The 17,196-nt window shown below is 41.2% G+C and overlaps 1 protein-coding gene across 1 annotated transcript in view; it reads right to left on the bottom strand.

The window, feature by feature from the left end:
* Positions 1-10,650: 10,650 nt before the first annotated feature.
* LOC117469920 (A-kinase anchor protein 6-like) overlaps positions 10,651-17,196 on the bottom strand; it is a gene marked incomplete at its 5' end in the record, with an annotated part of 28,366 nt that continues 21,820 nt past the window's right edge. Inside the window, 2 exon segments of the mRNA XM_034114393.1 lie at positions 10,651-11,542; positions 16,876-16,950. Of these exon segments, the coding sequence (XP_033970284.1) occupies positions 11,498-11,542; positions 16,876-16,950 (120 nt within the window).

Here is a 17,196-nt window from a genome sequence, read left to right as displayed (position 1 = left end):
ACACACACACACACTGCAATCATCAGGGTCATCACATAATTCTTCAAACTTTGGATTGATTTTCAAAGTGTCCCTGCTATTGTTCTCCACCCTGCATGACGTCCATCTTGGAGAAAGAAAGGAACTGCTCTCTTTTTAATATTTTGTACTGATAACAAATGTCATGCATATACTCAAAAAGCACTGAATACATCTACTAACAAGTATTGTGTGTATCAAAGCCTGACATATGTTCGTCCTCTGTGCCGTAAAGCTCCATTGTTATAATCAAATAAAGTAAAAACACATCTATAGTTCCCTCTGTTGCACTTAGCGACATGTTTTATCATCACCATTAACTCACACTAAAGTATATGTGACTCAATCTAATCTACACCGTCATGCTGGCCCAAATACACACTTCAGCACAAAACATGGATTAATACGCCGCTGAAAATAGTCCCCAACAGATGCACCTGTTTGTTTGATTAAAAGCAACTACACTGATCACCTTTTTTAGGAATTGACTTTGTTCTAATCAATGGTGTGTGGTGCGAGACGGGAGATGGAGTTCATTGAGCGGTTTCACACACAAAAAGTGTTACTTCAGTTTTACGACACATTTGTATTTTTTTGACTTGTAAAATTATCTTTTAAATTGACAAACATCATATGTGTAATTCGTGGCACAATTCAAACGGGATCGAAAGATAATCTTTCTCTCTCCATTGACTTCAATGCATAACTTTTCCGAAATAAGGTCCCATGGAGCTCCCCCGGAAAGGGAGGGACTTCGCCTCTCTATAGAGAGAAAAGTCCTCTCTATAGAGAGGCGAAGTCCCTCAATAAAAATAAAAATGTGTCGTAAAACTGTGAAGTAACACTTTGTTTGTGTGAAACCGCTCAATGAACTACATCTCCCGTCTCGCACCACACACCAAGACGGCCGTCACGTTGGCACATTTCACTTCTTTCTTTCAGAATGAGGCGGAAAGTATTAAAAGAGGTGAAAATCACTCCAAGTCAGGGCGTGTTGAGAGCTGTGCATACACACAAGGGGAGTTAGTCGGTTCCTAAGAGCCAGCATGCGGGACCGGGACTCTGGGATTTGTAGTCTTTCTATGCGTATTTTTCATAGTCTTATATTTCAACAGTTTTAAGACAAACTGTGACTTTTTTGACATGGAAATTATTTGTTAAGATTGACAAACATCATATGTGTAATTCGTGGCACAATTCAAACGGGATCGAAAGATAATCTTTCTCTCTCCATTGACTTCAATACAAACTTTTTCCGAAATAAGGTCCCATGGAGGTCCACCGGAAGGGGAGGGACTTCGCCTCTCTATTATACATCCATGGTGAGCACCAGGTGGAAGAGCTCCTAAATACAGGAAGTGCCCCTCAGACTGTACCAAGTGCCCACAGATCACGGGGGTGGGAGATCAGAGATGTGTTTTTTTTATATTATATCATAACATTGTTTATTGTGTCTTGATATTTGTCTATGTTGATTCAACAAATGGAGCTGCTGTGATGCAAGTCACATTTCAGACTTGATCTGACCATTAAAGTATTATCGTATCGTATCGTATTGTATCGTTATCGTATCTGTGCTTTTGTCCTTTATTCGTCCAACCGAGGGTCAATGTACGACTGTTACAGCAAAGAGATAAAAGGTAAGGTAGCTTAATATCTTAACATATCACTCAAGACGCATGCAGACAAATATTAAAGATACAAAAAACTATAAATGACACAATTAAAGAATCCAGGTTGTAATAAAAAGTGTACTAAAAATGTGTTAGGTCTTAATATAATATATTTATTTTTAGTTTGTTTACTTTTTACATCTGTTTAAATCAAGCTGAATGTTACAGTGTGTGATTATCATTACAGTTTCACAGAGGCTTCACACACCTTTCATTAGAAAATGAATGTATGAACGTACACATTGTCACATGACTCAGCCTCACCTGATCTCATGGTGTCTGTTGCTGTTCCAGAGAAATCCAGAGAATCCATTCGGGCTGAAATCAGAGCGACCGACAGAGTCTCCTTCAGTCTGAGCTGCAGAGCATTAACCTTCATCGTGGCTCTGAACACACAGGGTCAACAGGAGACACACAAAGCAGTACAATGTTCTTTTTGGAGAATATCTGGAGCTTTTCAAGGCAAAAAAGTGCTTTAATATTATTATAAGTGTTATTCTAACCTTTTATTACCATATTTTATTCAATATAGTCCTTGGATAACTTTTTATTTGATTTGTTTTATTATTTCCTCCTTATAGCGTTGTGAAGCACCTTGAGATGACGTTGCTTTGAAAGTGTGCTATATAAATGAAATGTATTATTTTAAAACTTGTGACGCTTTTCCTTTGAGCCAAAACAATGTTTAGAAGAAGCTGTCAGGATTGTAAAATAATAAATCAAAGTTTCAGAAACTAAAGAGGAGGGTTGCTTTCTTCTTGTCCCACAGGTGAGGAGGAGAAGCGTTGATAAGGTGGAGTAAAGGTGTTTCTTCTTACCCACTTTGATCAACTTTCACATGTTAGTCACAGTAAAGGAAAAGAGGGGTTTGAAACACAATTTCATGTCATTTACATCAAAAAATATCCATTATAGAAAGTAATTACGTTTATATGTTAACTGTCGATATTTTATTCATTTTGGTCATTAGAGTACGTTGTTATTGTACGCAAGTTGCTCAGGCTGCATGAACTCAGTTACAAAGCTGTATAACATGAGCACAAACAGCACAACTCCAGTCGACTCCATCTCCATCATGTCTGAGGTCGGAAGGTAAACAACAGACGCCTAATGTACAGCGAGTGGGTGGGCGTCGCAGTATACGCGGGAAGTTTTTCTTCTTCTTCTCTTGTTTTGTAGCGGATTGCAAACAACTTTAAGGTGCATACCGCCACCTACTGTACTCGCCGTGAAGTGGTTTGTGGCCTGCCAGTAAAGCCAAAGCAGAAGAAGAAGAAGTGACGTCAGCGACTCATTTGCGTAATCTTCCCTCAGGGAAAAGTACTCCGGTGTGAACGCGATCTGTACTAAGTGCCCTGGGGTAAAAAGCGCCGGGGCACTGAGTGCCGGAACTAAGTACAGGAAAGTACTTGGTGTGAACGCGGCTATTGAGTTCTTTGTAACCAAATGTCTCTCAGAGGGGCGTGGGGAGGGGCTCCTTATTTTCATCTAAAGTAACAGACAGAGAATCAGCACTTTGGAAACAGGGCTGAAACAGAGGGGATTATGGGTAATGCTGCAATGATCTGTTTGGTGTTTCAGCCAATCAGAGACATGTTTGTATATATCTGAGACCTGTGATATATTGATGACAAACAGTATAATAGGGGACCTTTAATATCTGATGAAACCAGAAGGTGTGTTTGAGGGATGCAGGGAAAGCCAAACTCCTGCAGCAGAGAGAAGTTTCCTCCGTCGATGCATCACTCTGATTGTTCCGAACAAACCCTTGATGACTCTGGCGTATTATATACATCCCCTAATGTGGGATCAGCTTATATGAGAATCTGTTTGCAATCTATCCTCCCATTTTCTCCCCCTCGTCCCCAGACTAAAGTACATTATGGTGCAGCTGATGATGAAGGGAGGCTCCTGCTCATCAGGGACAAGAGGAGGGGGAAATGAAGGAGGGATTGTGGAGGATTTTCATGAAGCACTAGGAAGATCATTACAGTGAGAGAGAGAGACTTGAGAAGGTGCTTTACCCTCTATACGTGTGTGTGTGTGTGTGTGTGTGTGTGTGTGTGTGTGTGTGTGTGTGTGTGTGTGTGTGTGTGTGTGTGTGTGTGTGTGTTTGACGTCCCATTTTCATTCAACAGCGATGCAAATGGTTTTTAAAACACGTCTCCGCCCTGAAGGATTCTAATAACACAAATACTTTTAAATGTAACTTTGATTCAGTTTCTGAGCTCAGTGATTGCTTCCTGACAGAAAACAAGACAAATATAAAACCTGAGGAACATCGGAGAAACAAGGAAACATCAGTCGTTGACCCACTTTCAAATGTAAGTTATTTAGAAGACACTTTATTTGATTATGTATTGTGTTAATGTTAAAGTTCACACTCTGTTTTGTAATCAAATGACCTTTCATCAAGCCCAAAAGTACATACATTCCTAGCAGAGGATAGTATGGTATGGTTTATGGTTTTTGATGCATTTCACAGCTGAGGCCAAATGTTAAAAAGTTAAAAGGTTTTGCAAAGGGAAGGATGCTCGTAATACACCATCATCACATTGTTTTCAGACTTGCATGATTGTGTTCAAATGTGTTGTTATTAAAACACCCGTATGTTTAGGACTTTTCTGTGTTCTCTCTTCATTCATATCTCAGTATCTCATTGTAGATGTTTCCTGTTTGCAGATGAATCACAAACTTCACACAATAACTGTGATCTTCTTCTTGTACTCTTGTCTTAAACCTACATGAATAGAGAGTTTTAAGGTACAATATTAACGGGGGAAACTATAGGAATTGTCTGAATAGCTCCCAAGGCAAGGCAAGGCAAGGCAAGTTTATTTATATAGCACCTTTCAACACAAGGCAATTCAAAGTGCTTTACAAAAATGGAAGACATTAAGAAAATGGCATTTAAAATCAGTCAGAGCCCAGTGTAACGCTGAACATATTAAATGATATTTATAGAGAATAATTAACGCACAAATGGACAAAAAGCACCACTGGTTGTCTCCGCTTCACAGATGATATCCAGCGTGTCCTCGCTGATGTTATGAGGGCAGTCATTAGTTATATTTGGTGTAAACTGGAGGACGACAACCCCCCCCCCCCCCCTCCGCAGATTCACTCCAGCTGTGGAAAGTGGAAGTTTTGACATTTAAAGCCTTTAACTAATCAGTCTGTCAGCGTTATATCCCTTTCTCTGACTTCACAGTGAGGGAGGAGATAATTTGAGCGCTCTGTCTGTTTGATGTACGGTAATCACATGTGATCTTTTCAACAGGGAGCCGGGCGACTCGTTAATTTGACCGTCAACGCTCTTCGGACCCCCCGCCCTCCCCCCGATCGAGCCGCTGCCTGAAGAGTAATTGCGGAGCCACCATGCTTCGATGCGCTCGACCTTTACGACCTTAAAAGCCATTTCCATTTTTCTGACCACAAAAAAAAGGGACATATCTTGTTAATTGCAAAAAGGCAAATGCTCTACCTCCTCTGCCCCTCTCCTTTTCTCCCATTTGATTCCCCTTTGACGGCCAAACGCTGAAAAGCATTTCCATTTTCATTCATCAACGCTTATCAGTCATCTGAAGGCCCCTTCAGCCACAATCAGCATCACAGCTCCAACAATGAGGAACTATCAACAACCGCACAGAGCAATTTGCTTTAATGTGGAGTGTGTTTTGTTGCTGCTAACTGATGTTTTTTTTAATCCTCTGATACTCTGTGAAAGACAGAAGGAAGTGTCACAGCAGGGCGTAAGGACAAAGTTACATACACTGAGCAGAGACCAATGCTTCCAATAAACACACACAGAAACATCCTGTCAGAGGACTGTGAGCCACGCACAGTGATGGACCGTAACTCATTCCTGTACTTAAAGGGGCCCTATTATGCTTTTTGCATCAGCAGGAGAGGACTCTTTAAAGTAGAGACACTACATACTGATATACACCTGAACATCAGCAGGAGAGGACTCTTTAAAGTAGAGACACTACATACTGATATACACCTGAACATCAGCAGGAGAGGACTCTTTAAAGTAGAGACACTACATACTGATATACACCTGAACATCAGCAGGAGAGGACTCTTTAAAGTAGAGACACATACATACTGATATACACCTGAACATCAGCAGGAGAGGACTCTTTAAAGTAGAGACACTACATACTGATATACACCTGAACATCAGCAGGAGAGGACTCTTTAAAGTAGAGACACTACATACTGATATACACCTGAAGATCAGCAGGAGAGGACTCTTTAAAGTAGAGACACTACATACTGATATACACCTGAACATCAGCAGGAGAGGACTCTTTAAAGTAGAGACACTACATACTGATATACACCTGAACATCAGCAGGAGAGGACTCTTTAAAGTAGAGACACTACATACTGATATACACCTGAACATCAGCAGGAGAGGACTCTTTAAAGTAGAGACACTACATACTGATATACACCTGAACATCAGCAGGAGAGGACTCTTTAAAGTAGAGACACTACATACTGATATACACCTGAACATCAGCAGGAGAGGACTCTTTAAAGTAGAGACACTACATACTGATATACACCTGAACATCAGCAGGAGAGGACTCTTTAAAGTAGAGACACTACATACTGATATACACCTGAACATCAGCAGGAGAGGACTCTTTAAAGTAGAGACACTACATACTGATATACACCTGAACATCAGCAGGAGAGGACTCTTTAAAGTAGAGACACTACATACTGATATACACCTGAACATCAGCAGGAGAGGACTCTTTAAAGTAGAGACACTACATACTGATATACACCTGAACATCAGCAGGAGAGGACTCTTTAAAGTAGAGACACTACATACTGATATGAAGCTGAGAATGAGCAGAATAGGGCCCCTTTAAATATATCTGAATGTAACTGATAACATTTGAAAGTGATTTAATGTATAAGAAAAAAGGGCAGAACTTTTTATTTGTTAACGTTAATGGTATGCCAGAGGCCACTGGCAGGAGTTGGGAGTTTGTCTTGTTATCTACTATAATATTCATTTTAATGACCAATTCTTTAACAACAATAATGTTAAGCTTTTTTTTCTACAAGCTTCTGGGAAATAAGTATTTTGATTTGCTCTGATGTGAAATGAGAGCAAACTAACAGACTCGGCTCTAAATGATGTTATCAAGGACAGTCTATGTAATCAGGGATAAATTGATCTGCTGTGTGTGTGTGTGTGTGTGTGTGCTGTGTGTGTGTGTGTGTGTGTGTGTGTGTGTGTGTGTGTGTGTGTGTGTGTGTGTGTGTGTGTGTGTGTGTGTTGAACACCACGTTAAGGCTTTTCCTCCCCCCTCATCATCCCACCATCTTCTCTGTGTCACCACCAGATTCTTCCTGTTTCCCAAACTGACCTCCCTCTGATGGAGTAAACAGTATTTAATGTTTAGTATTATCTCCAAAGTGTGTGTTTATCATCGCGTCCAATCACTTTTGTCAGCCTTCAATCGTACTTCATCTCCTCGGCAGTTCAAACTGTCCGTCTGTGTTTCAGCAGGGCATCTCAGGTCTGATTAAGGGCAGAAAAATAAATCTTTGGAGGATCAACAAAATGTTAATGATGCATCTCTGACACATCACTGTTGTTTAAGAAAGTCCTCTGAATGCTAGATGTGTGTCCAAAATGTAAAGTTAACATTCACAAACCTGGTCAATCAAGATCAAATCTTAATATGGTGTGATCAGGTTCGTTGAATTTCTCTTACTAGATTTGTACTATTTTTAACTATAAGCTTTCTTATTTGATCTTAATGAGTTACTTCTTATAACTTATTAAGCCGTGCCCTCACACCACAGATCTGAAGCAATGGCAAGTGAATTAACTTCAAGCTTACATTTGATATTTCAGGAAGTACCTCAGAAATACAAAGAAGAAGAAAATCCAGTAAAACCGCAATTTTTTCCCAATAAATTAAGTTTATTTGTCAACAGTTGGTTGTACATTGTAGTTAGCAGGAACCATGCAGTCAAGCTTTTTATGGCCAATACTAATAATAAGGATATTCCACATCACAGGTCACATACACAGTTAAATAAACACCAACACCAAGCATTCCTCCCTCTGCATTTTACACCAAGGCTTCACACTTTTACATATATACACATCTTGAACCTTGCATTTTCTGTTTTTATTTTTTGTTGCATGTTTTTGATCACCTAACTGGGAAAGAAAGCAGTGGTTTTTAAATAACAAAAGAAAAAGGTAGAAGTAGTAACAGTAGAGCAAGGCACACAATTATATTTGAGATATTTCAAACCCTATTTTTGTCCTACGCACACCTTCTCAATACCGACCCGACCCCCAGCGTCACTGCTAATCATCCAGTTCTCTAGAAAATTAAAACAACACATGGTGTACTTACTTACATACAGCAGTATTATAACCCCACCAACACTCATCAAACCTCAACGCAACAACACCGATTCAGCTTTCGCCAACTTTGGTCGTGTTGCATAGATAAAATCCTGTCTTTTGTAATTCTTAAACCCTCATTTTGCGGACATACTGCCAGCAAAAGAGGGGAATATTTAGTTCACAGGTAGAGCTACGTTTGACCTGATGGGCGTGGATAGTATTTCCATCGATTCAGAGCACAATGACTTCATCAAGCGGCAAAGTGGGCGTATAGGTATGAACGTAAACCCTATATTTCATCACCAAACCTCCACAGTTGTAGGTACTCAGAATGATGCTTGGTCACATGAAGTATCTGTGCTATCCTTACAGCCTCAACGGGATGAACGTGGTTTTCCCCAAATGAGATGAGAGGATTCACCAAAAGCATCATCGCTAGTTCCTCCTTAGAAAGAAAACTCATGGTACTCTCAGGTACTTCTCATCACCATGGAAGTCTGAAAATGTTGAGGGTACCACCAAGAAGTTGCCCTTCATAAATTGGTTTGTATCGACTGCGCCAAAGACTTCCTCCAATCATTGTTAGCCTATACACTTGGTCAATTTACCACCAAAGTTGTAAGTAGTAACTTTGCCTTCTGGTCTGACCTAGAACGCTTAATAAAGGACAGATGTTCTTGGTCTGAGGAAACGATATCGCATTTCCTACCTAAACTTGGAGGATCCTTCAGGAAAGGACCTCGCCTTTTTAAAACCTTGCACAATGCTAGCAGGCTGAACCATCTTTGAATAAAGCGGTCTACAGAGGATTAACCACTGCTTCGTCGTGACTTCGTGCCTCAAGAAGAAGCTAAGGTGTAGCTGTGGTAGTCTTTGTCACATATACAGTTATCGAATTCATCACAAAGTTGCACCTGAAGGGTTCACAACCTTTGCTGATTCGGTCTCTTCAAAGGTTTACTCATATTGGACTGAAGAGTCTCCAGTAAAGTAAAAGTATTTCTACGACACTTCAATAGAGCGGTGCAGTGATGACGTCCGGTGGTAAGCATCGCAAAGGTGTCCATCCTCAAAAAGCCAATGGGATTTCCCAACTGGGTTTCTGTTTAGAAGGATACTTTCTACGTATTAGCACCACTTTACAATTATTGAAAGGTACATGCATTCAGCAGAAGTACAAAGCTAGCGAACGGCTATAAAGAAACTACATCACGGTCACATGTGCATCACCACCGCTAAGCTAAAGGCGGCTAATGTTCGGCACGATGACGTTTAGTAGATTATTTAGTCACTTTTATGTCACGTAGAAGCTTCGGACATTCTTCAGTGGAGTATTTACTGTCGCAGAACACAAATATGACAATGTCTTCTCTTTGTGTTAACCACAGATTTCAGCTGTCTAACCACAAACACATTCAAAAAACCATCGACTTCGAGACGAGGGAAGCAGAAGTGGTAAAATGCTACGTCTTTTCCTGGTTTTTGGACTCATTACGGCACCTCTCTATTCCATCATTTAAAAGTATTTAGGTTCTAACACATTCTCCAAACTCACCAACACTATCTGTCCTTTCTCGGTCCCCTAACCAACCTTTCCCCAATCCAACAAACTCATCTCTTGAACTTCCACATTCTCGTTCCATCTTTGCTCCAAGTCATAATTCCCACAGCTAGGAGATGTCCTCGTCCAGTAAAGGTATACATATATATATTGATTAGGTGTGTAGATACACAACTGATCTGTCTTTAGGTTTGGCATTTTTGGGGGTTTCACTACTACATGTGCACGATTAAATCAAAGTCTAGCAGTCTGGCAATGATTTTCTTCAGTATTGCTTTTACAGAAATGATAATACAGTTGATCTTTTGCAGTTTAAGCTTCTATAACTACAGTTGAATACAACTTATTGGCCTCTTTATATCTCCGGAAGTCCAACAAATGTGAGGCTTTTTGCCAAGTATTAATATTCGTTGTTTTTAAGTAACTCACAAAAACACATTTGCATTTTTCCACATTACTTTTAGAAGCAAGACCTGGCCACAGTTTAAATATTTCTTCATGTTTTAACACATTTAGTTCAGATTACAGAGGCTCTGTGGTCGTGTGACGCCGTTTACACTTTATGTACCGAGTCATACGACATTTATAAGTCACAGTAGGGCTGTGCAATTAATCGTATTTTAATCGCAATTACGATTTTGGCCTGCCACAATTACGAAAACAACATAATCGAATAAAACAATTATTTTGCTTTGCTAGGTTGTGACAGTGCACTGCAACATATTTGATCTAATTTATTTTGGTCTAATTTATTTGTATTTATCATATTTACATATGTTTAGTAGCTTGTTGAAGTGCGCTCCAAAATATTTGTTGATCTTGTTTATTGGTATTTATTATTTTGATATTATTTATTTAAATGTATCATTTATTTTTGTATTGGTTTTTCAGTTGAATTATACGTTCAGGGAAAACAACAGTTAAAAAGAGACTCAAATTATTATTTGTATTCGTTTTAAAGTTCAATAAATGGATGTTTTCAAAGTCAATGAATAATCGTATTTAATAATCGTGATATCAATTATTGACCAACATAATCGTGATTATGATTTTTTCCATAATCGCACAGCCCTAAGTTTATAAGTCACAGGATGGCAAAACAAATCTAAGTAGTTTCTCACAGCCACAGATAATGAACACTGACATCATCTCTAGACAAACACCAGGTGTTATGTGTTAGGAAGTTGCATGCTACTTGTGCCGTGTGTGAAAGATAACAAGGTGTACACAACTGCAGGAAGTCATGCACACTGACTGAAGATGGATTTCAGTGGCAGAACAATACTGAAGTACATCCAGAAGACATGAGCAGAGGAAGAAGTGTGAACAAGAGTAGAAATAAAGCACATTTTTTCCCCCTGTTCAGTCTAATTGTATGTAATAAAAACATGTGACTCATATGTTAAATATATCTCTACAGCTGCTAAAAACTAATCAAGTCCTTTTCAGTGATTTTCACAACTTCTCTGCCTTCAATTCATCCGGAAACTGTTGAATCGTCCACTCAATACAGCATATTATCCCCTATTTAATGCAAACAATCAATTTTAAATCACATTTCAATGCTTCTTGGTTGTATTTTCACCACATTGTTTTTCTCTGAGCTCTTATATTGCCCACAGACTAAAACATATACACAGCCAAACCCTAAAAAATGCTTCATAAATCAGACCCAGTATCACTGTGCTGTGAGATATAACCCCAGTTTCTTAATGATCCGTTCAGTTACAGCAGTGAGATTTTGGGAGTTCAGAGGGCGAGGCTCCAGGATCAGAGAGGGGGGGGCGGAGAAACGAGGCCAGGAAAGAGATCACTTCATCGGGGAGGAGAAGGAGGAAGACCCCCTTCTTACATCTGGATCCTGGAGGTCCCTGATCCCATCACTGGAAGTCTCTGGATGGACGGAAAGAGAGAGAGAACAGGCTTCTTTAATCAGAAATACAACGATACAGGTGTTTTGTAACAGGACATCTTCCCACCAGACTGTCTGCGTCTTCATTTGATTAAAAAAAAAAAAAAAGACTAAGACACATATAAATTATAATATTTTATTATATTTTTAAATGTTCGTAAAAAGTTTTTTAATTTGATATTTTGAGAGAAAAATTGTGTTTATTTTGTTCATTTTCAACCAAAACAAAAAAGGTTATATTTGCAACAAATACAAAACAAAATATATATCTACCAACAAAATAAAATGGTGTGTGTGTTAAAGCCTGACACTGTATATCTTCCTCTGTGTCACATTGCTCAATTGATGGTCAAAAAACACATCATTACATGTCCTTTCATCACCTTGAACACACACTGCAGTTTAGTTCCCACACACACTGTCCTGCTGCCCCATAATACCAAACAACTGTGAATTAATCCGCCTTAGAAAATAGTCCCTCAAGAAATGCACTACTTCCTCCTGTTTGCTTGATAAGGACTGCAGTGACCAGCTGTTTTAGGTCATTACTGAAACTTCAAAAAATAAGCTTTGAATATGAATGATGTTTGTACCTGTTTTATTCTACGGATCAATACATATTTACTGTTCTGATCATTGTTATATCCTGTCCATGGAAATAGGAATAGGTCTACACTCAAAAATACCAACATTTGCATAGTTTTATTCTTATAATGTTATACTGTATTGAGTTTATTTTAAGTTTTATCCACATCCAATCAGACATACATGAATAGATATGCCGTCTACTGTTCTGAATATTTGACTCTGTTTGTATCACCCGGTTTCTGTTGGGTTCTTACTATAAAACATGATTTAGCGATGAAACCTGAACACTGTGTGTGTGTGTGTGTGTGTGTGTGTGTGTGTGTGTGTGTGTGTGTGTGTGTGTGTGTGTGTGTGTGTTTGCTGCAGACCTTCTGCTGTCTGGGTCACAGAGCACATCATGAGCCGCATTCATGATTGCTTTAATTGCACCTGTGTACAGTGTGTGTGTGTGTGTGTGTGTGTGTGTGTGTGTGTGTGTGTGTGTGTGTGTGTGTGTGTGAACAGGTGGGCTAGACTTGGGCATGCCATGGGGGTCAGGACCAGCTGTACGCATCACCAATATGGTGTGTGTGTGTGTGTGTGTGTGTGTGTGTGTGTGTGTGTGTGTGTGTGTGTGTGTCTGAGTCCTTTGTCGTGGGGATACATGCATCGTGCGTGTGCAGAGCTTGATTCTCCACTTTCATGTGTGTGTGTTTCTTTACCTGTTAGTGTGTATGCATGTTTGTCCTCTGTTGTGTGTGTGTGTGTGTGTGTGTGTGTGTGTGTGTGTGTAACATGTCTGTCTAACCTGCAGCTGTTGGGCTGTCAGCTTCTACCTGGACTCTCATGCCCTGCCCTCCGGGATGTGTGTGTGTGTGTGTGTGTGTGTGTGTGTGTGTGTGTGTGTGTGTGTATGTGTGTGTGGAGAGTCTGGGGGCAGCAGCTTTTTCTTCGCCCTGGAGGAGCCCATAGGGCGGCCACATCACACACACACACACACACACACACACACACACACACACACACACACACACACACACACACACACACACACACACACACACACACACACACACACACACACACACACACACACACACACACACACACACACACTCTGATGGCCTTTGTTCGTGTTCAGCAGCTTCCTGGTTTGATTTGCGTTTTAAAAATAGAAAAGATGCTACGAACTAAAACAAACTCACTGCTTGTTTGCAGCATACATTAGAAAGTGTAGACACGCACAGTTTTTGAAATGATATAACAAATCCTAACTACACTGGATAAAAAAATCAAAGTCATATCGTGAAATATTCATGAGAGACACGAATCACATCTCCATCAGTGTAGCCCTCTGAACGCCAGCTAAAGATTACTAAGACATGTGAAAACACTGATTCAGAGTCAAAGCTGACAATCAAAGTGGTCTCGAAGGCGTCATGTGACAGAGATGTGTGAATGGTCTCGAAGGCCCTGCGTCATGTGACAGAGATGTGTGAGTGGTCTCGAAGGCCCCGCGTCATGTGACGGAGATGTGTGAGTGGTCTCGAAGGCCCTCGTCATGTGACAGAGATGTGTGAGTGGTCTCGAAGGCCCTGCGTCATGTGACAGAGATGTGTGAGTGGTCTCGAAGGCCCCGCGTCATGTGACAGAGATGTGTGAGTGGTCTCGAAGGCCCTCGTCATGTGACAGAGATGTGTGAATGGTCTCGAAGGCCCTCGTCATGTGACAGAGATGTGTGAGTGGTCTCGAAGGCCCTGCGTCATGTGACAGAGATGTGTGAATGGTCTCGAAGGCCCTGCGTCATGTGACAGAGATGTGTGAATGGTCTCGAAGGCCCTGCGTCATGTGACAGAGATGTGTGAATGGTCTCGAAGGCCCTGTGTCATGTGACAGAGATGTGTGAATGGTCTCGAAGGCCCTGCGTCATGTGACAGAGATGTGTGAGTGGTCTCGAAGGCCCTGCGTCATGTGACAGAGATGTGTGAGTGGTCTCGAAGGCCCTCGTCATGTGACAGAGATGTGTGAATGGTCTCGAAGGCCCTCGTCATGTGACAGAGATGTGTGAGTGGTCTCGAAGGCCCTGCGTCATGTGACAGAGATGTGTGAGTGGTCTCGAAGGCCCTCGTCATGTGACAGAGATGTGTGAGTGGTCTCGAAGGCCCTCGTCATGTGACAGAGATGTGTGAGTGGTCTCGAAGGCCCTCGTCATGTGACAGAGATGTGTGAGTGGTCTTGAAGGCCCTCGTCATGTGACAGAGATGTGTGAGTGGTCTCAAAGGCCCTGCGTCATGTGACAGAGATGTGTGAATGGTCTCAAAGGCCCTGCGTCATGTGACAGAGATGTGTGAGTGGTCTCGAAGGCCCTGCGTCATGTGACAGAGATGTGTGAGTGGTCTCGAAGGCCCTCGTCATGTGACAGAGATGTGTGAGTGGTCTTGAAGGCCCTGCGTCATGTGACAGAGATGTGTGAATGGTCTCGAAGGCCCTGCGTCATGTGACAGAGATGTGTGAATGGTCTCGAAGGCCCTGCGTCATGTGACAGAGATGTGTGAATGGTCTCGAAGGCCCTGTGTCATGTGACAGAGATGTGTGAATGGTCTCGAAGGCCCTGCGTCATGTGACAGAGATGTGTGAATGGTCTCGAAGGCCCTGTGTCATGTGACAGAGATGTGTGAATGGTCTCGAAGGCCCTGCGTCATGTGACAGAGATGTGTGAGTCTGAACTGAAACAGAATGAATGTCTGCCTCCTCCAGCCTCCACAGCCTGGTGTTTGCAGAAAGGTTTTGATCTCATGTCGTAGATTACAAAGTAATTACTGAATGACCGGAGCAGCCTTTGTTTTACTCCTGACTTTCTGAGATTGGCTTGAGAAAAGCTCCATTCAGTTTTCACATTGTTATGTTGCTGTGTAAATAATATCGTTTTGAGAAGCAACTAGAGGAGATGAATGTATTTCAGATTCAGAATCAGAATCAGGTTTATCACCAGGTACGAGGAACTTGACTTGGTGTCATGGTGTACATCAAAGTAAAACAAAACAGGTAGAGAACTAGAAAAATATTAAAAATAATAAAAAATATAAAAAAATATAACAGTATTTACTTTATTTAAATGGAATGGAATAAGAAGGAATAAAATATGGAATAAAAATCGGCAGTAATAATAAGAAAACTTTGTTGATATTGTTGTACATAGTGTGCATTAATGTAATGCATAGAGTCTAAGATGTGGCTGAGGTAAATATATATCTATATATATTTGAGATATAACAAGTAGATGAGTAGTTACAAGGTGTCAATTGACCACAAAACGGGTGACCTTTGACCTGACCAGGGGTCTTTTGTCCTTTGACAGAGTGATGGAGAGTCAGTTATCTCATGACTAAGCATTACTCTGTGTAAAAGCAGACTCTTGAGTTTGAGTAGAGCACATGTGTCAAACTCAAGGCCCGGGGGCCAAATCAGGCCCTTGGTGGATTTAATTTCGGCCCGCAGGATAATTTCTAATTACTATTAGATCTGGCCCTCCGGTATATTGCACGCACACCTTCACTCCATCCTGAGGGTCTCCTCAGCTCAGAGCCTGACCCCAAACATTGATGACCTTGCACCCAAGATGAGATGCCAAGTATCAGAGCTAGCATCACAGAGCAGCACACTGGGTTCACATGGATGTTTCCTTCTGCACTTTCTCTCTCACGACAACAGGGCATGTTTGGTTTGTTCTTTGAGGGAAATAGTTTTGTTGAAGCTGTTGAAGGCCTGTGGAAAAATGTAATCATAAGAAATGACTCTGGAGAAGCTGCAGATGGAGCCATAAGAAATGAATGCAACTGATTATTTAATGTTCAATGTTGTTTTTATAGGCAATCATTTAAGCTTTGTTAGTTCCAGGTTTAATATGTGCAATAAGTTCATTTCAATAAGTTCTGCAATAAACATTGAACCAGTCCGGCCCTCGACTAGTACCCATTTTTTATTTTGGCCCACTGTGTATTTGAGTTGGACGCCCCTGGAGTAGATGCACTCTGTAGAGACATTGCTCTCTGCATGCTGTGTGCCTCTTGTGCAAAAGATGATTACAAACTCAGGTCATTGCAAGAACTTCCACCACAATATGACCTAAAGTGTCCAGTGATCGATAAGGGATGCTAAAAATGCTGAAAACACCAGAAATGACTTCTTTTGTGTGTATGAAAGCCGACTCTTGAGTGTGAGTAGTTGATCTCTGCATGCTGTGGGCCTCTTGTGCAACAAAACCCCCCCAGAACCCCTTGATAGGTTGATTGATTGATTGAGTCCGGCAGTGGCTCAGTCAGTAGGGGCTTGGACTGGGAGCCGTAGGGTCGCTGGTTCAAGTCCCCGACCAGACCTAAATATGGAGTGTGGACTTCTACTTGGAGAGGTCCCAGTTCACCTCCTGCCCTGCCGTGGTGCCCTTGAGCAAGGCACCGGACACCCCCCTTCCCCCCCCCACTCCCATTGCTCCCCGGGCGCTGTACAATAGCTGCCCACTGCTCCTAGTACTAGACTCCTTGTACTAGGATGGGTTAAAAGCAGAGGCCAAATTTCACTGTGTGTGCTGTGTGCTCTGCATGTGTGACCATTAAAGAGGGTTTCATCCCTCCCTATTCTTCTATTCTTCTATTCTATTGCAAGAACTTCCACTATGACCTAAAGTCTCCATAGGGGATGCTAACAATGCTAAAACACCAGAAATGACTCATTGTGTGTGTGAACTCACTGAGACGGTCCGGGTCCTGGAGGTGGGCGGTCTCACTGAGCTTTGAGCTGTTCTGGTGGTTTGATTGACAGCTGGCTGAGAGAGGAAACAAATCACAACAAAGACTTAGTGAGTAAATAAAACAGTGACAGAGACCTGTTAAGCCCCAAAGCCCCCGTCGGCGGGTCTTTTTTTTTTCCACACATTTTTTTTTTTTTAAAATGTTAAAATTTTAAATTAATTTTTTTAATTTGTTTATTTGTTTTTTTTGGATGGAATGAATACCTATGGTGATAATTCAATGTAATACATCATTTTTATAGTCTGGTACCTGAAAAAGGT

This window comes from Trematomus bernacchii, unplaced genomic scaffold, assembly GCF_902827165.1.
Source record: "Trematomus bernacchii unplaced genomic scaffold, fTreBer1.1, whole genome shotgun sequence".
Taxonomy (NCBI): domain Eukaryota; kingdom Metazoa; phylum Chordata; class Actinopteri; order Perciformes; family Nototheniidae; genus Trematomus; species Trematomus bernacchii.
Note: the sequence above shows the minus strand (reverse complement) of the source record. Positions and strands in the feature narration are given on the sequence as shown.